This window comes from Bombina bombina, chromosome 7 (genome assembly GCF_027579735.1).
Source record: "Bombina bombina isolate aBomBom1 chromosome 7, aBomBom1.pri, whole genome shotgun sequence".
In the NCBI taxonomy this organism is placed as follows: domain Eukaryota; kingdom Metazoa; phylum Chordata; class Amphibia; order Anura; family Bombinatoridae; genus Bombina; species Bombina bombina.
Genome location: NC_069505.1, coordinates 230,896,874 through 230,918,958, shown reverse-complemented (window position 1 = coordinate 230,918,958; position 22,085 = coordinate 230,896,874). Strand labels below are relative to the sequence as shown.

The 22,085-nt window shown below is 35.5% G+C and overlaps 1 protein-coding gene across 3 annotated transcripts in view; it reads left to right on the top strand.

Moving 5' to 3' along the window:
* USH1C (USH1 protein network component harmonin) overlaps nt 1–22,085 on the top strand; it is a 393,388-nt gene that overhangs the window by 248,252 nt on the left and 123,051 nt on the right. Inside the window, exons 16-17 of one of the 3 annotated variants that reach the window (XM_053720653.1) lie at nt 8,158–8,274; nt 13,119–13,577. The exons of the other annotated variants lie outside the window; for them this stretch is intronic. Of the exons in view, the coding sequence (XP_053576628.1) occupies nt 8,158–8,274; nt 13,119–13,577 (576 nt within the window). The remainder of the gene's footprint in view (nt 1–8,157; nt 8,275–13,118; nt 13,578–22,085) is intronic. 3 annotated transcript variants of the gene reach the window in all.

The following is a 22,085-nucleotide window of genomic DNA, read 5'->3' as shown; positions in this document are numbered from 1 at the left end:
GATAAACTGTCACCTACTTTGTCTTCTACTCATTTGGCAAACAGTCTTTAAGTTCTGCTGCATTTTCGGAGACAACATATGGTACAGCCATTCTAAAGTCGCACTGCCAGCCCCTCACACTATAACAAGAGTGCTCTAACCTGTGCTGCACCTTTGAAGATCGATAGCCCCATAAGTGTGTCCTCTTAAAAGGACATTTAACAACTTGTAATTATAATACATTTCTGTTGTGTTGCTATGGGATAACAAATCAGCTAATCTAACCTTGTTTAAAGGGACAGTCAAGTCCAGAAAAAACTTTCATGTTTCAAATAGGGCATGTAATTTTAAACAGCTTTCCAATTTACTTTTATCACCAATTTTGCTTTGTTCTCTTGGAATTCTTAGTTGAAAGCTAAACCTAGGAAGGTTCATATGAAGGCCGCCTCTAAGCACATGCTTTTTTATTTGCTTTTCACAACAAGGGAGAGCTAGTTCATGTGAGCCATATAGATAACATTGTGATCACACTCGTGGATTGTGGCAGACACTGCACTAATTGGCTAAAATTAAAGTCAATAGATAATAAATAAAATGTCATATGATCAGGGGGCTGTCAGAAGAGGCTTAGATACAAGGTAATCACAGAGGTAAAAAATGTATTAATATAACAGTGTTGGTTATGGAAAACTGGGGAATGGGTAATAAAGGGATTATCTATCTTTTTACACAACAACAATTCTGTCCTTTTTACTGCAACTGTTTTTTATTAGCCAAACTTCACCCCTCATTTGCGTTATTTGGAGAAGCCATTCCAGGCTTAAAGGGACAGTCTACTCCAGAATTTCTATTGTTTAATAAGATAGACAATCCGTTTATTACACATTCCCCAATTTTGCATAATCAACACGGTTATATTAATATACCTTTTACCTCTGTGATTAACTTGTATCTAAGCCTCTGCAGACAGCCTCCTTATTTCAGTTCTTTTGACAGACTTGCATTTTAGCCAATCAGTGCTGACTCATAAATAACTCTACAGGAGGGAGCACAGTGTTTGGCACATATGGACTTGTGCTTTCTAGCTGTGAAAAACTGATAAAATGCACTGAGATAAGAGGCGGCCTTCAAGGGCTTAGTAATTAGCATATAAGCCTACCTAGGTTTAGCTTTCAACAAAGAATACCAAGAGAACAAAGCAAATTTGATGATAAAAGTAAACTGAAAAGTTGTTTAATATTGCATGCCCTATTTGAATCATGAAAGTTTAATTTTGACTAGACTGTCCCTTTAAGTCTGCTGGCAACAAGAAAAGTCACTATAATAATGATAGTATAAAGTATATTGTTTTGCAATTATTATAAGTTAATATCAGTTATAGATAGAGGTGTAGCAGGTTTAGAAGTCTGCAGGGCGCATTTCATATTCTGAGAAATGGAAAATCCTTAATTTTCAGAGCTAAATTACTTGAAATGGGAGCAAAAAATGAATAATGATACAGTACTGCAAAGTTATTTTACTATTTGTAACTAACACATTTTATGCAAAAATCTCAAGGTATTTATTGTCCTTTTAATCTAGGGGGCAGCGGGCGGTAATCAAACCCCTCAGTGGGTACTCAAAGATTATAAGCAATTAGTACCCCTTTAAAATTATATTCTAGATAAAAATCTACTCTACATTCATGATGCATAAGCCTGTATGTGCATCAGCCAATCATGTGGAGGATTCATTCATACAGATGTTTGCACTTTGTTCCCATAGGTTTATGTGTGCCGTATGGAAGTTAGACAAAGAAGTAACACTTTCAACCTTAATGTTCTTTTCTAATAAAATGATATAATGGTATTTTAACTCTACATAATCAAACTGTTATAATTTTTAAAATCATACCACTATTTTGTACAAGTCTAAATTAAAAAATGTATTTTGGACCAAAACCTAATTTTAAAGAAAAAGTTGTCCTCTTGTGTAAATGATATAACTATACAACACTTAAGAAGTGTACAATAGATACGCTCCTTTTGTTACTACAATAGATATTGTGGCAAGCTTTTGTGGCACAATTTTGGCAATAGTTAGAACTTCTGCTGGTTTCTGAGTGTTTCCTTCAGCAAGATTGTGCCCATTGCGTGCTCATGGTAGAGATGTGCATTGATGAACAAAAACTGTTCATTTTAATTTCCATAGTAAGGCTTCTATACAAGGTACACACTGCCCTCTGCAAACTTACGGTGGTAACTTGTATTATTAAATGGGCATTGAAATCATAAAGCCTAAAGCATCTGTACCAATCCAGCCACATTTTTGTAGAGCACCATTTTTACACCCATCTCATGGTGAAGAAAACCGGGGAATGGGTAGTAAAGGGATTATCTATCGTCTTAAACACTGACTGTCAATTTAACATAAGCAATTTGTATTTATAATGCTATTTTTAAAGTAAATCAACATTTCTATTTACATTTTTATTTTTATAAATACCTAATTAATTTTAATATTTTCATGAAACTTCTGCTATAGTAGGATAAAGCCTGAGTACAAGTTATTTTATATGGAATATATTATAATGGAGATAAGATTTTTTTAATGATGATGAATTGCAGTGTCAGTCCCTGTTTACAAATACTGTAGTGATAAAATGTTTATCAAAATTGAGTCATATGTTTCCTAGAATTCGCTAAATTGAGTGCCTGTTTTTCTAGTTGCATTGCAAATATTTTAAGGACAACTTTCAATGAAAAATAAATATATTTTTAAAGGGACATCAAATCCTTGTTTTATACACATATAATATATGTCAGCAATTAAGCAATTATGCAAAATATGTAACTATTTTATGGATAGGAAATTGATTTGGTTTGTTGCTGTTTGAAGTGTGGCAAAACTGTGTGGATTTTGTTACTATGCTTAATAAATGAAGATTAAAGCCTAGGTTTATTAAATGGGATATTTCATCAAGTATCTATAAATAAAGCTAATTGGCCTAGATTCAGTTAATATTCATGAAATGAAAGGCTATTCCCCCATATAGCATAACTATCCAATGAGAATGACTACTTAGCATCTATAGAGCGATTCCTCATACAGATGCATCTAGACAATATAATGACATAGGAGTTTAAGTGATTTGAACTAGAGAATTTTCTGAAGTTTTAGACAATGTGAGTTGATTTTATGTCATTCTTTTGTGTTAACTTAATAAAATGTAAAAAATATTGCTGCTTTATCAGTCATTCTAAACTTACTTTATACAGGCGGGTCAAATTATTCCTTATATTATACAAAAAAAACACCAGATATTATTGCTGCAATGTTATCTGTTATAACCATTACCAATTCAGGTCTATCCCTGGAATGTGTGAATTCCTGTTTTAGCATATTTGTCATCATGTACTGGAACACTGTGACATGAAATGCGCTCTACATATTGTATCCACATATAGTTGTGTCTTCACAGCTATAAACTGCTTGGAATTCTTAGAAGTACATATCAGATCACTCATTTAAAAAAAAAAAAAAAAACTATTAAAGGGACAGTATACACTCATTTTTATATAACTGCATGTAATAGACACTACTATAAAGAATAAGATGCACAAATACTGATATAAAAATCCCGTATAAAACTGTTTAAAAACTTACTTAGAAGCTTTCAGTTTAGCTCTGTTGAAAAGGTAGCTGGAAAGCCCACTGCAAGTGGTAAATAAGACACTCCCCCCTCCCCCTTCTTTTGCATATGAAAAGACCGTTTACACAAACAGGAGCAAGCTGGAGAAGGTAGCTGACGGTATTCTCATAAAACTTTGGGGCTTGGTTAGGAGTCTGAAAATCAGAGCAATGTTATTTAAAAATAAGCAAAACTATACATTTAAAAAAAAAAACCTTTATGGGCTATATAAAAAGATTATTTACAAAACATTTATGCAAAGATAAAATGAGTGTATAATGTCCCTTTAAAGTGTAATATTTAATTAAAAAGCTTTTTTTTTACCCTTTTGGAAGATTTTTTTGTAACTACTTACTTGAACATATACTTTAGCCGAATATATGTTAATTGCTTACTGTATTATTGCCTTCTAATATGTAAAAGGAAAAAAAAAGTTTTCATTCAAAACATATTTCTCTATTTCTTGTTTTTTCTTTCTTTAACCCTTTTTAATTACCAGAGAATTGTTAGCATTTTTGCTATCAATCTTTTTGTATTCAATCGGGTTGATTTCTGTCCGCGGCCTCAGAGCAGGTGGACAATTTATGGAGCAGCAGCCTCCTCCCCCTTTAAGATCACTTTTCTGTAAGGTAGGGACCCCCCAAGCCAAAATGTTTCCGTAGTGTAGGGCCCCATCCTTCTCACTTTATAATCTTTTACTGTAGTGTAGGGAACCCTTCACACACACCCTCCTCTGCTGGGCCAACTTGCATTAAAAATAAGTGCTCAGATGCTTAAGTGTTAGTGTAAATTAAATTTGATCACCTTTTACTAAATATTTTGTTCAAGCAAAAAAATGTTTTTGTTCATATGAATAAGAAAAGCATTTTTAATACCGTATCCCTTTAATCAAGTACAAGTGAAATAGCCAATCAGATCACATAATTAATTTATACTCAGATGGAATAAAATATCAGCATATGATAAACCTAGGCATAGATTAATTATGTGGATAACATTTCTGTACTTTCAAGCTGCATATTAATGGGATTTTTATTCATTTAAAACTTTATGTGCAATCTCTACGTTCATGTAATATAAAAAAAATGTAGAAAGGAAAAGAGAGAAAGAAGTCCAAGGTGGAAAGTCTGTTTGAACAAAGGAAGAACAAGAAGGAAGTAGAATTTGAAAAGAAATTAGCAAAGGAGAAAGAAGAAATGCTGGAAAAAGAAAAACAGCTTAAAATCAACCGTCTAGTTCAAGAGGTATCAGACACATCTGTCCTTCTCTCTGTTTTCTATAGCTTCTGGGAAAGGTACTTATTGAGTGAGATTTTATTAACTGGGAATGACTGATGGTTAAAGGGGCACAACATGTTTTGGATAAAGTGTACAGTTCATTTTTTTAAATTAAATTGAATTCTCTTGTTATCCTTTGTTGAAGAGTATAAATAGATAGATTATAGACATGTGCATGGCGAAAAAATTCGGTTCGGATCGATTCGGATTTTTTAGAATTTCGGTTCAGAGCGATTCGAATTCGGAAAAATTTGAATCAATTTGGTTTGGATTTGTTTCGGATTCATTCGGATTCGAATAAATTCGGTTCGGATTTGTTTCGGATTCATTCGGATTCAAATAAATTCTTCTGGATTCGGTTCGATTCGGTTCGGTTCAGAAATTTGGAATTTCGGTAAGTGTTAGGTGGGATTAGACTAGTATTATGTACTAAATTCGTCTGGATTCGGTTCGATTCGGTTCGGTTCGGAATTTCGGTAAGTGTTAGGTGGGATTAGACATATTCTGTACAATAGTAGTGTAATCCATGGCCATCCGAATTTACTGAATAAATCCGAAGTAATTCGGATTTATTCGGTAAATTCTGCAGTATTTTAATTCGGAAATTCGGTTCGATCCGAATCGCCGAATTTTCCGAATTTCTGAATCGATCCGAAACGAATCGCACATATCTAGTAGATTAAGGGGCATGCATGTGCTTGGAGCACTATATAGTAGCAGTTCTTTAATATGTTTTCTTAACAATGGTATACACGTAGAACACTTGATTGCAGAACAATGTTTAAGATTGTTATAATCATTGTTTGTTCTCATGGAAAGTAAATAAATTACAACAAAGGATATTGAAGAGAAAGAGATGAATTTTGTACAGAACTATATTGGAAAGTTTACTTTCAAACTTCCAGGTCCAATGAAGCTTGTGTTTGGGTAAGTGTTCAGAACACAATTTAAATGTTGTAATAGAAGTTCTATTTAATGCATGCGGTCCTTAGCATTTTGTGTCGGAGATACAATGTTTCTGCTTGAATCTTATTGATTGCATCCATCGTTAGTAATTTTACATTTACTATAGGAACTGTGCAAGCTGAGGTTACAGGAAATACTTTTGTGTTTCAGAAAAATATTAAAAGCAAGGTAAAAAAAAATGCTTTTAGGACGGTTAGGCAAGTTTAAAATATTCCTATATCTTCTTGCCCGATTTATTTTAGACTATTCTTGTAACCTAGTAGACTTAGATACTCGCTCTATGGTACCACTTAGCTTTTAGGTTTGAAGAGTGAGAACAAGCTTATTTGCATGTAATAACCCAGTTGCATGAAGTGTTGTGTAGGGAACGGAAAACATTTCTTCACATTCATTACAAATAAATAATGTCTGACACATTCATCTGTTTGAAACAAATGTCAAATTAGGTTATTGGTTTTCAAAGACTTCAGTGAAAGACTATGGGAATCAATAGTCAAACATGTGAGTCAATTACAATTATTTAGAAAATGTTATCTAATGATTTTTCTACAAAATTCACCATTAACGCCTATGGACAATATTGTAGGTAAATCGTTAGATCAGGTTTTTGAAAGGGTTGTCATCGACCTCTTAATATACAAAACGTTACATTTGAACATTCACTTGTTACACCATATTCAAATATTACTATTTATTATATAGAAATGTTCCTATAGCAAAATAGATAGCTAGTGGAACTTTAGTTTTACCTTTAGAATATTACAATTCCAACATTCTCCCATCCACAGGGCTATAAAAACATAGTATTGTTTGGAATAGTTAACTGGGCCTTTTAAAATGCAAATGAGCATATGTGTGTGTTGTATTTTATTATAGTTTTTGTGCAGATGGGAGCTTTATGGTTTTTTGAGAATGTCATACTGACCCAACAGGATGTCTATAACTTTCTTTTGTCCTGACTTCAAACATGGCTCTGATAAAGCAAATTGGAGAGTGGTGATTTAAGCATAAGAGGAATCATATTTAAAAAAAAAATTGTAATCAAAGAATGTGTACAATGTGTTCTCATTTACATAATAATTGCATTAATATTTAACTAATAATACATTACATATCCATTATATATGTGTGTATATATATATATATATATATATATATATATAATATATATATATATATATATATATATTAATGCTACACTTAGTTTGCCCAATAAAAATATATTATTGTAGCTCATGTTTATTATTTTATTAATGCATACCTATTTCCTCTTATTGACACTGTGTAACTGAGGAGATTAATAAATATAAAATAATTATATTGCATTTCCCCTGTTAGCCTGGAAATTGTTAATCAGAAATGTTTTTTGAATCTCTCAAATAATTTGAATCTTTTGCTATAAAAATATTTATTTTAAAAATAAGTAGAGCTCTATGAATATATTAGTTTATAATCCTCTGAGAGAAAATGTTTGTATCATGACCTCAGTACTTGTTTATTCAGCTGTAAAGAAAGGATTTACCCTGCTTTTACTGTGAAAACAATGTTGTACATGGTATGGAGGTCATAAACATTGTCTATAATATAACTCAGTAATAAGAGCCAGATACCACTGAATGTTTAAAATGTGGCAGGAATATTAAAGATTGTTTTTTCTTAATGCTAAAGCTATAGGAAAATGAAACTAAAATGAAAGTTACGTGATTCAGATAGATGTAAATTGGAGAGATTTTTTTTTTAATTGTGTGCTCTATTTTTACATTTATATATTTCTCTTGGTTCCCTTTGTTGAAACTTAACTCCTCTTCATAAGAACATACTTGAGTATGTTCAGAAGAGTGCTCATGCCTTTAGCACTGTATAGCAGTAGTGTTTATAGAAATAGTATACAAGCAGCCCGTAGAGGGAGCTGCAGGAGGCAGTGCTGAGTTACAGCAGGGAACAAACACAGCTCTGACTTCACTTACTACTAATGCACACACTGTTTGATGTCTCCAGTCCATAGAGAGATGCACTCTGTTTTCAAACATTCTTTTCTCTTAAGCAGTGCTTCTAGCTATAAAGCACTAGCTTCTTTTTCTATGGAATTTTACCACAGAGCGACTTTACTCTAAAACATCCCTCAATATGTTGCATATATAACATTGCTATATACACTTCTGCCATATGGTTTATACATGTGTACCTTTAAAAGAAATCCTAGTTTGTACTTTTACATTGTGTTATGAGTTTTGTCATTGAATTTATTATACATTGGTGATCAAGGTATCTGAGACAGAACGAGAAGATTTAGAGGAGTCAGAAAAGGTTCAGCATTGGGTAGAAAGACTCTGTCAGACCCGCCTGGAACAAATCTCTTCAACAGAAAATGATGCACACGAGGTAACAGAGTGCTGTGTGGTGTGCATATCGGATATCCTACCGATGACTATTACTGAGAACTGGTACCTTATAGGGTCAGTAAGCTACCATACTATATACAGTATATATATATATATATATATATGTATATATATATATATCCAAGAGATCTATAGAGATCCAAGGCTACTTCTTGTACTAGAGCACAATTAGAAAAGAAAAGTAATCTAATACAGACCTGTTTGATGATGATGTTAAAAGGACATGAAACTCAACATTTTTTTTTCTTTATTAACATATATAAAAAAAAAATCATTCTCCTGGTATCCTTTGTTGGAAAACAGGTAGACACATGTTATACATTCTCAAGAACACTAGATGGCAGCAGTGTGCACCCTATCTACCTAGGTGTTCTCTTTAATATATAATACTATGAGAACACAGCAAATTTGATAATACAAGTAAACGGAAAGCTATTTTATAAATCTGGAACTTGTATAAAAGTGTTTGGTTTCTATGTCCCTTTATAAAATATGTAATGTTATTCATTAGGTTAGATTCTAAGCCTGTGATAGGCTGCATACTCTTGTGGACATTTTATAAATTAAAGGTATACTGTTGTTAAAATATCTTATTAGGTGCTTAAACACAGTCACATTATTTTCTAAATGAAAGAATAAGTATGATTAGTTTAGATTTGTTTATTTACATTGATATTTAAACTAACAGGAAATGTCTGTGCACACTACTGAAAGATTAATGACAGATTAGTCACATGGTGATAGGGATACTACTGACATATTAGTCACATGCTGATAGGGACACTACCGACAGATTAGTCACATGCTGATAGGGACACTACCGACAGATTAGTCACATGCTGATAGGGACACTACCGACAGATTAGTCACATGCTGATAGGCACACTACCGACAGATTAGTCACATGCTGATAGGGACACTACCAACAGATTAGTCACATGCTGATAGGGACACTACCGACAGATTAGTCACATGCTGATAGGCACACTACCAACAGATTAGTCCCATGCTGATAGGGACACTACTGACAGATTAGTCACATGCTGATAGGCACACTACCGACAGATTAGTCACATGCTGATAGGGACATTACCGACAGAGTAGTCACATGCTGATAGGCACACTACCGACAGATTAGTCACATGCTGATAGGGACACTACTGACAGATTAGTAGCATGCTGATAGGCACACTACCGACAGATTAGTCACATGCTGATAGGGACACTACTGACAGATTAGTCACATGCTGATAGGCACACTACCGACAGATTAGTCATATGCTGATAGGGACATTACCGACAGAGTAGTCACATGCTGATAGGCACACTACCGACAGATTAGTCACATGCTGATAGGGACACTACTGACAGATTAGTAGCATGCTGATAGGCACACTACCGACAGATTAGTCACATGCTGATAGGGACATTACCGATAGAGTAGTCACATGCTGATAGGCACACTACCGACAGATTAGTCACATGCTGATAGGGACACTACTGACAGATTAGTAGCATGCTGATAGGCACACTACCGACAGATTAGTCACATGCTGATAGGGACACTACTGACAGATTAGTCACATGCTGATAGGGACACTACTGACTGATTAGTCACATGCTGATAGGCACACTACTGACAGATTAGTCACATGCTGATATGGACACTGCTGACAGATTAGTCACATGCTGATAGGGACACTATTGACAGATTAGTCACATGCTGATAGGGACACTACTGACAGATTAGTCACATGATTATAGGGATACTACTGACAGATTAGTCACATGATGATAGGGACACTATTGACAGATTAGTCACATGATGATAGTGACACTACTGACAGATTAGTCACATGATGATAGGAACACTACTGACAGATTAGTCACATGCTGATAGGGACACTACCGACAGATTAGTCACATGCTGATAGGGAAACTACTGACAGATTAGTCACATGATGATAGGGACACTACTGACAGATTAGTCACATGATGATAGGAACACTACTGAAAGATTAGTCACATGATGATAGGGACACTACTGACAGATTAGTCACATGATGATAGGAACACTACTGAAAGATTAGTCACATGATGATAGGGACACTACTGACAGATTAGTCACATGATGATAGGGACACTACTGAAATATTAGTCACATGATGATAGGGACACTACTGACAGATTAGTCACATGCTGATAGAGACAGTTTTTTGTTAGTTTTCTTTGGGAATAGGGAGATGACTTTGAAGCATGAAGAATAGTTTTAGGGCTAGAGTACGAGTGCAGCGCAATTTTGCACTCCCGCTTGTGCGTTAACTTTGCTAGACGCGTCGGGTTGTGCTCATATTACAAGTTTAAAATAGTAAAAAGATTGTGCGAGTGAAACCAGAAGCGCTAATCAAATATTGAGACCGTGTTAACTTCTCCCCATAGAACTCAATGGAAAGCGCAAACTGAAAATAAAACTATACTTGCACGCTAACCCGACATTCCAATTGTCTTCACATACAGAACAATGTACTTTTTATTGTAAATACATATTTCTATATATATATACTGTATATATATATATATATATATATATATTTACCTGTGTGTATATGTATATATATATATATATATATATATATATATATATACAAGTCCAGCAAAAAAGGCACTTACTGTTTACATAAAAAATAACTTTTAATAAGATTCCAAGAGTTAAAACAACATAACGTTTCGGTGTTTAAAAAACACCTTTGTCAAATGTCACATAGTCAATTAGCAACCAAATAACCAAAAAACTCACCTGTTATTTGGTTGCTAATTGACTATGTGACATTTGACAAAGGTGTTTTTTAAACACCGAAACGTTATGTCGTTTTAACTCTTGGAATCTTATTAAAAGTTATTTTTTATGTAAACAGTGAGCGCCTTTTTTGCTGGACTTGTGGATAATCGTTAAAGTGCACCCTGGCTGCTGGAAAAATTGTTTGATGTGCTTGTTCTTCTTGGGAGGATATATATATATATATATTTATCTATACCTAGTCTATATCTATTCCTATAAAAATATCGGCATCAATATGTATTTTACATGAACATTTTCACACACACATATATATTGAAATATTTTTTTAATAACAATAATTATTTTCTATCTTAAGAACATAGGAATGTAAAATATGTTTAACGCATATTGTGGGTCGCAATTTAGGTTTAACACAGTCAGGTTAGCACACATGAAGAATTGCTATCTTCAATGCACGTTATTGAAATATTGAATACAAAATATTAATAAATATTAAATATTATTAAACAAACTGTAAGATATTCTAAATAATCCATAGAATATATCTATTTTTTATATTTAATCAGTTTTATTAATATTTTTTAATATATAATATGTAATATTTCATTAACATGCATTGAAGTTAGCAATTTTTCATGTGCGCTAATCCGACCATGTTAGTCCTAAATTGTGAACCTCAATGTATATTACACATATTTTACATTCCTATGTTCTTTACATAGAAAATAATGTACTTTTAATTGTATATATATATGATAATGTAAAATAGATATTTATACCTGTATAGTTATAGGAATAGATATACATGTATAGGTTTATACAGATATATATAGAAATATGTATTTACAATAAAAAGTACATTATCCTGTAAGCGAAGAACATTGGAATGTGAAATGTGTACAGTACATATACAGTAAAACACATAAATACTTAAATTCATCTGTACTACCATCTTTACTTTTATATATATAATTTGTATCAGGCAGTGTTTATATGATATGAGTGTAACTGTACTTTTACATGTATTATGTTGTGTTTAATGCAACTTTTTTCTTCCCCTATCGTGTACATGAGCTCTGAATCGCGCTAACATGTCAAGTGTAAATTGCGATTGTGCTCAAGCAAACGTGTTTACTTTCAACTCATAATATACACGCTATTCTCATCACACGAAAAGAGCCCAGAAAAACTCTTTATCACTCGCACGCTACAGTTAGCGCGCCACTCGTAATCTAGCCCTTAATCAGAACAAGAACTTTCATTTTTAAAAGAAAAAAAGAAAGGAATTAATTTTAAATTGTCATAACCTTGGAGGATTATGAGAAATTTGAGATGGCCCTTAGTGATTTATGCTGTCGGGACACTTTCATTTTAAGCTCTTTATAATAAGTGAAAATTCCTTCACTTCATGTTCCATACATTAATTTATGTAAGATAAATGTGACGGAATATACAGGAAATAAAAGGCAAGGTTCTTCACTTTAGATTTCATACGTGTATATAGTGCACAGCTGTGTATATAGGGCTATATATTGTAAAATGTCCTTTGTTGTTTGTTTAAAATCAGTGAGAAGACTGGACAGGAATATTTCTTACTAATATTTGACATTTCCTCACAACTCATTAATAATCCTTCCTGGAATAATTGTGTTATCCTTTGTTATATGTTAACAAGTTTGTTACAGAATACAAGTGTTGTTATGAAGGTAAATTAAATTGTGCACAAATAACTAGAAGTAATTGCTTGTTAAGTTACTAATTCTGTTGCATTTCCATTTATAGTTATTTCAATTGTTTAGCAGTTTCAGGTGGTACCATGTTAAACATGATATCCCCTACACGATGCTGTTTTAATGATAACTCGATTATATGGTAGGGGTTTAAAGGCCCAGCATTTTTTCTTTTGACTTTGACTAAAATTTTATTTAGATGAGGTATTATGACATTACTGTTTGAATTGTCTGTAACACAAGACTTATATTACTCTTTAAGTGAATTGTAACCTTATCATTTGGAATACATAGGTGGCAGGTGTGCGTCCTCCTGCCGCCTCTTCTCCTCCCACTGTTGTGCCTGCAGCCACTGCAGTACAGAGGTTTGTTGGTGGTCTCCAACTTCACACTACAGACTTGGATGACATCAATTTAGAGGAGTCAAGTCGTCCTATTAAACGACCAGCTCCACCTCCTCCTTCAGCACAAACGCTTTCTGCTTCCTCATCATCTCAGCATCCTCATTCACCCAATGTCACCATGGCGAGGAGAAGTGCCCCACCACCTCCAACCTCAACATCAAGATCTTCTCTTATACAGCCCACCTGGATGCACTTACCCCCTCCATCACCTCCAACACCATCATCTACTTCTCATCCACTGGGCTCAGGTCGCCCACCACTTCCATTCTCTGATGAATTGAAAAACTTTAGGGGCAGACCAGCTTTAAGGTCTTCAATGCCAGAACCCACATATCCCCCAAGTCCAAAGGTATGGTGAATATTCATTATTAAATGCTCAGAGGTGTATGCAGTTTAAGGCTAATCAACATATAATTTAATATAGCGGGACATTAAGAATATAAATAGTGTAACTATGCTCTAATGTTATTTTTTTTTATAGTTTAATGCTTCAGTGTAAAAGTTAGCTGTGAATTATGAAAATATGTGAAAAACAACATATGTGGTGGAAGTTGGATATATTATGTGCATCTTTGTTTCAAGAACATTTATTAAAACAGACCTATAATACAAAAAAGTGAAAAGTGTTAATAGGAAGATGAGCACAAAAAGATTACTACAAAACAGGAATTAGTAACTTTTTGTTTTGCTCCATTGTAATGTTTTAGTTTCTGTATCATTAAGTGCTTCTTAAAATATGGGATGGTCTTTAGTAGGATCTGATACCTTGATACTGGCAACATGAATCAGGTACTTTACTTTCTACACATTGAGAGAGTTTTTCAGCAGTAATCATTTTCAATGCATGCTTATTTATTTATTTTTAATTTCCTTTAATCCCCCCTATATCTCAGACCTTGGGGCATATTTATCAAAGTGCGAGCGGACATGATACAATGTAGCCAGCCATGTATACCAGAACTGCTTGTGCAATACTGCCCCCTGCAGATTCGCGGCTAATCGGCCACTAGCAGGGGGTGTTAATCAACCCAATTGTATTCGATAGGGTTAATTTCTGCTCACTGCCTCAGAGCAGGCGGACAAGTTATGGAGCAGCGGTCTTTAGACCGCTGCTTCATAACTTCTGTTTTCGGCGAGCCTTCAGGCTTTCTGGAAGCAAGGGGCATCAAGCTCCATTCGGAGCTTGATAATTCGGCCCCCTTGTCTCCAGATACTCTCCCTTCTGTCCCATTCGCTCTGCTCATGACCTCCTACTCTCCTCCTCTCTTGTTACCTCCTCACACTCCCGTTTACAGGAATGTCCCCTAGTTTTGAAAGCTTCAAGCTCTCCCTAAAGACTCTTCTGTTCAGGGTTACATACAACCTACGCTAACCTTACTTTATACCAGTTCCTCTCCTCCATTGCTATCCCCTGAACCCCCTTAGCATGCAAGCTTAAGAGTCCAGCTGTTTGTAGATCACCTACTTAAGAGCTGACTACAACAGTGAGATTCTTAGCAGGGCCCTCTACCCGTTTGATCCCTATTAATGTTTTGTTGTACTCTGCATTTGTTTTTAGCGCTGCAGAATCTGTTTTCGCTCTACAAATAACCGATAATAATAATAATAATTTTGTCTTTTAAATCCACATGCAACTAAGAACAAGTAAGTCTTGTTTAATAAAAAGTTAAAAAAAAATATATAGCTTAAATCATACTTTCAGACTAAGTAACGTACACAACAAAAGTGCAATTATCAAAATAACTGCATATAAATGTTAATAAATGTTATAATTAAAAGTACCCTAATTATATGATATTTTTAACTGCACACGCATAATTAAACACTATTGTTTAACTGACAAATACTACATTTAAGCACCTTTGGCAGTTGTAATCAGTACTGATTCATATATCTGCCATGTTTAAAATTATATATATATTGTCAGGGAAATGAAAACTCATCAATTTTATCTTCAAAGTCCTCCGAAAAGGCACTAGTGTGGGCTGAAAAGTTGGTGTTCTAATATGAAATGGAACATTAACATATCTGCATATTTGAAGATGAGATTGTTGACTTTTCTTTTCCCTAAATATATGAATGAAGGAAACCTTCCCCATTCTACATTGAAGATTTCTTGACATTTCTTTCAGTGACATAACTTATGACATGTGCTACTCATCCTTGTCTTCTCTGAAAGTATTATATATATATATATATATATATATATATATATATATATCCCAGGATATGTAGTTATGTATCAATTTGTGAAACTTATCTTGCTAACAAAATGCTCCGTTGACTTTGCTGATATAAATATATATACACACTATGTGTGTCTGTGTGTTTGTATTTTGGAATATTTGTATATTTGCATATGTAAAATGGGACATTGTAGATGTGATTAAGTGTACAAAATCTTACGTCATTTTGTCAATATTTACATGTCATATAATACAGCTTATATATACAACCAAAAGGAAATTTAATATAATTGTAGTACTTCTGTATACATAGTACCATCAGAAAGATAATACAGTACTGTAATAAGAAATGTAATAGCTGTTGCTTTAAATAAATTTAGACTAATATTTGCATTTTAGAACACAAAAACCAAACCATAGAAGCACCGCACAGCTAAAAACGAAAAACTTGTGATCTAGCCGATTGTTTTTACAACCTCAATTAGATCCAAAGAAAAATAACTAATGACCCTTTAAAGCAGTGCTTTCCAAACTGTGTGTCGGCGGCAGTGTGTTGGTGTGTCCCTGCTTCAGCACCAATTTTTTTTTGGTTTCTGACTTTCCACCTGCCTGCTACGCATATCACATGGTTGATATGTGATTGATACCTAGGCGGTCACAGATCATCTTAACCTATTGGCGCAGCTCAGTGGGAACTGAAACTATTCCCATTGGCGTCTTTGGCGGCACCTTGGCTCCTGACTGCACATGTAGTCTCCTTAATTGACTCGTGATTGCATCTGTAGTCAGTGAGTGGGACAGCAGTGTGCTTGCAGCATGGGCAGTAGTCAATCGGACTCACAGAGCTCTGAGGGCGGCAGCTTAAATGCTGAGCTGAAGTCAGAAGTCAGTGGGGTTTTTTTCTGCAGCTAGCTCCCAGTAGTGCATTGCTGCTCCTGCTCTTGATATATGGATAGGAAGTGGAAGCTTACAAATGCTTGATGATGAAATGCGAGTGTTTTTATCTAATATTCCACCAAATGTTCAGAAACTGTGTTCATCCCATCAACCTCATACATCCCATTAAAATAGTAAGTAGCTATTATATATTTTTTTAATTCTTGCACATACATACTGTTACTTGTAAATACATTCTGTTATTATATAATTTATGTATGTGTCCGTATCTCTTAAAACAAGTTAGTTTAACCTCCCATTTGCCAGTACAACTGAATTACTGTGTCGCAAAATGATGTAGGTCTAAAAAGTGTGTCGCCAACATGAAAAGTTTGGAAAGCTTTGCTTTAAAGGGACATTCCAGCCAAAATTGGAATCCACATAGATGCATTTCAGTTTTGAATGGAAGCATTTTTGCAATATACATATATTTGCAAAAATGCTTCTAATAAAAGCTACAGCTGTTTCAAATGTGTATTTAAGTATGCACAGTGCACCAGCATTTTAAACACAGCACTTGTTTATAGAGTCTGAGATGCTTGTACTATCTGGTAATGACTCAACGCGTTAAATGCTGACATGATACAAGTCCCACTGATTGATACTTTAAGCAGCTGCAGATTTAAAATTTCGGTGCACTGAGAATATCTAGCTATGCTTCACATGCACATGCAGAGAAAAATGTTAACACTAAAACAGTGATAACTATTACTAAAAGCCTTTATGTCCATGAGCTAGTGACGTATGCGATATACAATCCTACCAGGAGGGGCAAAGTTTCCCAAACCTCAAAATGCCTATAAATACACCCCTCACCACACCCACAATTCAGTTTTACAAACTTTGCCTCCTATGGAGGTGGTGAAGTAAGTTTGTGCTAGATTCTACGTTGATATGCGCTTCTCAGCTTTTTTGAAGCCCGGTTCCTCTCAGAGTGCAGTGAATGTCAGAGGGATGTGAAGAGAGTATCACCTATTGAATACAATGGTCATCTAACAGGGATCTATTTCATAGGTTTTCTGTTATCGGTCGTAGAGATTCATCTCCTACCTCCCTTTTCAGATCGACGATATACTCTTATATACCATTAGCTCTGCTGATTCTCGTTTCAGTACTGGTTTGGCTTTCTACTTTATGTAGATGAGTGTCTTTTGGTAAGTATATTTCCTTTTATTTATGACACTCTCAGCTATGGTTTGGCACTTTATATTTAAAGTTCTAAATATATGTTTGTACTTATATTTGCCATGATTCAGGTTTATCAGTATATTTCAGTATATATCAGTATATTTCCTTTTTGCAGACTGTCAGTTTCATATTTGGGAAATGCATAAAAAAAAAAAAAAAAAAAAAAAAGATTTTTTTCTTACCTGAAGTTTTCAAATTGACTCTCTTTTCAAAATTGCGGACTGTTAGGCTTGCGGGAGCGCAAAATGCTATAATTTATTGCGTATTTTTTGGGCACGAGAATTACGTTTGTTGACGTAATTTCGTCATTTCCGGCGTCTTAGTTGGCGCTGAGTTTTTTCACGTAGTTGCGTCATCTATGACGCTCGTGTTTGTTGCAGACGTTCTTGGCACCAAAAAATATTTTGTCAGTTGGGCGTCATACTTGGCGCCAAGCTTTTTGACATTATTTAAGACTTCATTTCTTTTTGCTTCTGGTTTCCAGAGGCTTATTTTATTTTGCATTTCTTTCCCATTCCTGAAACTGTCATATAAGGAAATTGATAATTTTGCTTTATATGTTATTTTTTCTCTTACATATTGCAAGATGTCTCAAACTGACCCTGTTTCAGAATCTACTACTGTAATCCTGCTGCCTGATGCCGGTTCTACCAAAGCTAAGTGCATTTGTTGTAAACTTGTGGTAACTGTTCCTCTGGCTGTAATTTGTGATAGTTGTCATGACAAACTTTTACATGCAGACAATGGCCTCTAGTTATCAATGTCTGTCGGACCTGATCCGACAGTGTGGATCAGGTCCGACAGACATCGCAGAATACAGCGAGCAATACGCTCGCCATATTCAGCATTGCACCTGCAGCTCACAAGGGCTGCTGGTGCAACGCCGGCCACTGCAGACTCGCGGCCAATCGGCTGCCAGCAGGGGGGTGTCAATCAACCCGATCGTACTCGATCGGGTTGATTTACGGCGATGTCTGTCCGCCTGCTCAGAGCAGGCAGACAGGTTATGGAGCAGCGGTCTTTGTGACCGCTGCTTCATAACTGCTGTTTCTGGTGAGCCTGCAGTCTCGCCAGAAACACGGGGCATCAAGCTCCATTCGGAGCTTGATACATACGCCCCATTATTTCCATTAGTAGTAGTCCATTACCTGTTGCTGGTCCTTCAACATCTAATGCTACAGGATATTCCTGTTAATGTGAGAGAATTTGTTTCTAATTCCATTCAGAATGCTTTGTCTGTCATACCGCCTTCTAATAAACGTAAAAGGTCTTTTAAAACTTCTCATAAGATTGATGAATTTTTAAATGACCGTCAACATTCTGATTTATCTATCTCTGATGAGGATCTATCTGGTTCAGAAGATTCTGCCTCAGATATTGACACTGACAAATCTTCATATTTGTTTAAAATGGAGCATATTCGTTCCTTATTAAAGGAGGTGTTGATTGCATTAGATATGGAGGAGACTAGTCCTCTTGATATTAAAACTAATACACATTTAAATTCGGTTTTTAAACCTCTTGTAGTTATTCCTGAGGTTTTCCAGTTCCTGATGCTATTTCAGAAGTGATTTCTAGGGAATGGAATAGACTGGGTACTTCTTTTACTCCTTCTTCAAGGTTTAAGAAATTGTATCCTTTGCCGTCTGATAGATTGGAGTTTTGGGAAAAGATCCCCAAAGTTGATGGGGCCATCTCTACTCTTGCAAGGCGTACTACTATTCCTACGGCAGATAGTACTTCTTTTAAAGATCCATTAGATTGGAAACTTGAATCTTATCAAAGGAAGGCTTATTTATGTTCAGGTCATCTTCTTAGGCCTGCTATTTCTGTAGCTGATGTTGCAGCTACTTCAACTTTTTGGTTGGAAACCTTAGCACAACAAGTACCAGATTATAATGTGTATAGCATTGTTAAGTTAATTCAACATGCTAATAATTTCATTTGTGATGCCATTTTTGATATCATTAGAATTGATGTTAGATATATGTCTTTAGCTATTTTAGCTTGAAGAGCTTTATGGCTTAAATCTTGGAATGCTGATATGACTTCTAAATCAACGTTGCTATCTCTCTCTTTCCAAGGTAATAAATTATTTGGTTCTCAGTTGGATTCAATTATTTCAACTGTCGCTGGGGGGAAGGGAGCTTTTTTGCCTCAGGATAAAAAATCGAAGGGTAAATTTAAGGCTGCTAACCGTTTTTGTTCCTTTCGACAAAATAAGGAACAGAAACCTGATCCTTCCCCTAAGGGAATGGTTTCCAATTGGAAGCCTTCTTCAGTCTGGAATAAGTCCAAGCCATTTAAAAGATCAAAATCAGCCCCCAAGTCCGCATGAAGGTGTGGCCCTCATTCCAGCCCAGCTGGAAGGGGGCAGACTAAGATTTTTCAAGGATGTTTGGATCAATTCAGTCCAAAATCATTGGATTCAGAACATTGTCTCTCAGGGGTACAGAATAGGTTTCAAAGTAAGGCCACCTGTGAGAAGTTTCTTTCTCTCACGCATTCCAGTGAACCCAGAAAAGCTCAGGCTTTCCTGAAGTGTGTTTCAGACCTGGAGTTGTCTGGGGTAATTGTGCCAGTTCCTTTTCAGGAACGGGGTCTGGGGTTTTATTCAAATCTGTTCATTGTCCCAAAGAAGGAGAATTCTTTCAGACCAGTTCTGGATCTAAAAATTTTGAATCGTTATGTAAGAATACCAACATTCAAGATGGTGACTATAAGGACTATTCTGCCTTTTGTTCAGCAAGGGCATTATATGTCCACAATAGACTTCCAGGATGCCTATCTTCATATTCCGATTCATCCAGATCACTATCAGTTCCTGAGATTCTCTTTTCTAGACAAGCATTACCAATTTGTTGCTCTTCCTTTTGGCCAGCAACAGCTCCAATGATCTTTTCAAAGGTTCTTGGTGCCCTACTCTCTGTAATCAGAGAGTGGGGTATTGCGGTGTTTCCTTATTTGGACAATATCTTGGTACTTGTTCAGTCTTTACATTCTGCAGAATCTCACACGAATCTACTAGTGTTGTTTCTTCCAATACATGGTTTGAGGATCAATTTACCAAAAAGTTCTTTGATTCCTCAGACAAGGGTAACCTTTTCTAGGATTCCAAATAGATTCAGTATCCATGACTTTGTCTCTAACAGACAAAAGACGTCTGAAATTGGTTTCAGCTTGTCGGGACCTTCAGTTTCAATCATTCCCTTCAGTAGATATGTGCATGGAGGTTTTTGGTCTCATGACTGCAGCATCGGATGTGATCCCCTTTGCTCGTTTTCACATGAGACCTCTTCAGCTTTGTATGCTGAATCAATGGTGCAGGGATTATACAAAGATATCACAATTAATTTCCTTAAATCCCAATGTTCGACTATCTCTGACTTGGTGGTTAGATCACCATTGTTTAATTCAAGGGGCCTCTTTTGTTCGTCCAACCTGGACTGTGATCACAACAGATGCAAGTCTTTTAGGTTTAGGAGCTGTCTGGGGATCTCTGACAGCGCAGGGGTTAGGAAATCTCAAGATTGCAAGATTAACCAATCAATATTTTGGAACTCCGTTCGATTCTCAGAGCTCTTCAGTTTTGGCCTCTACCAAAGAGATAACCGTTCATTTGTTTTCAGACAGACAATGTCACAACCATGGCGTATGTCAATCATCAGGGTGGGACTCACAGTCCTCAGGCTATGAAAGAAGTATCTCGGATATTTTCTTGGGCGGAATCCAGCTCCTGTCTAATCTCTGCGGTCCATATCCCAGGTATAGACAATTGGGAAGCGGATTATCTCAGTCGACAGACTTTACATTCAGGAGAGTGGTCTCTTCACCCATATGTTTTTTCAGATTGTTCAGATGTGGGGGCTTCCAGAAATAGATCTGATGGCTTCTCATCTAAACAGGATTTCTAAACAGGAAACTTCCCAGGTATCTGTCCAGGTCCAGGGATCCTCAGGCGGAAGCAGTGGATGCGTTTGTACTGCTGGTGGCTCCAGCATGGCCACACAGGTTTTGGTATGCGGATCTTATTTAGATGTCCAGTTGCCAACCTTGGCCACTTCCGTTAAGGCCAGACCTTCTATCTCAAGGCCCGTTTTTTCCATCAGGATCTCAAATCATTAAATTTGAAGGTATGGAGATTGAACACTTAGTACTTAGTCATAGAGGTTTCTCTGACTCAGTGATAAATACTATGTTGCAGGCACGTAAATCTGTTTCTAGAAAGATTTATTATCGAGTTTGGAAGACTTACATTTCATGGTGCTCTTCTCATAAATTCTCTTTAGAATTCCTAGAATTTTACAGTTTCTTCAGGATGGTTTAGATAAGAGTTTGTCTGCAAGTTCCTTGAAAGGACAAATCTCTGCTCTTTCTGTTCTGTTCCACAGAAAAATTGCTAATCTTCCTGATATTCATTGTTTTGTTCAGGCTTTGGTTTATATCAGGCTTGTCATTAAATCAATCTCTCCTCCTTGGAGTCTTAATTTGGTTTTAAAGGCTTTACAGGCTCCTCCGTTTGAGCCTATGCATTCTCTGGACATTAA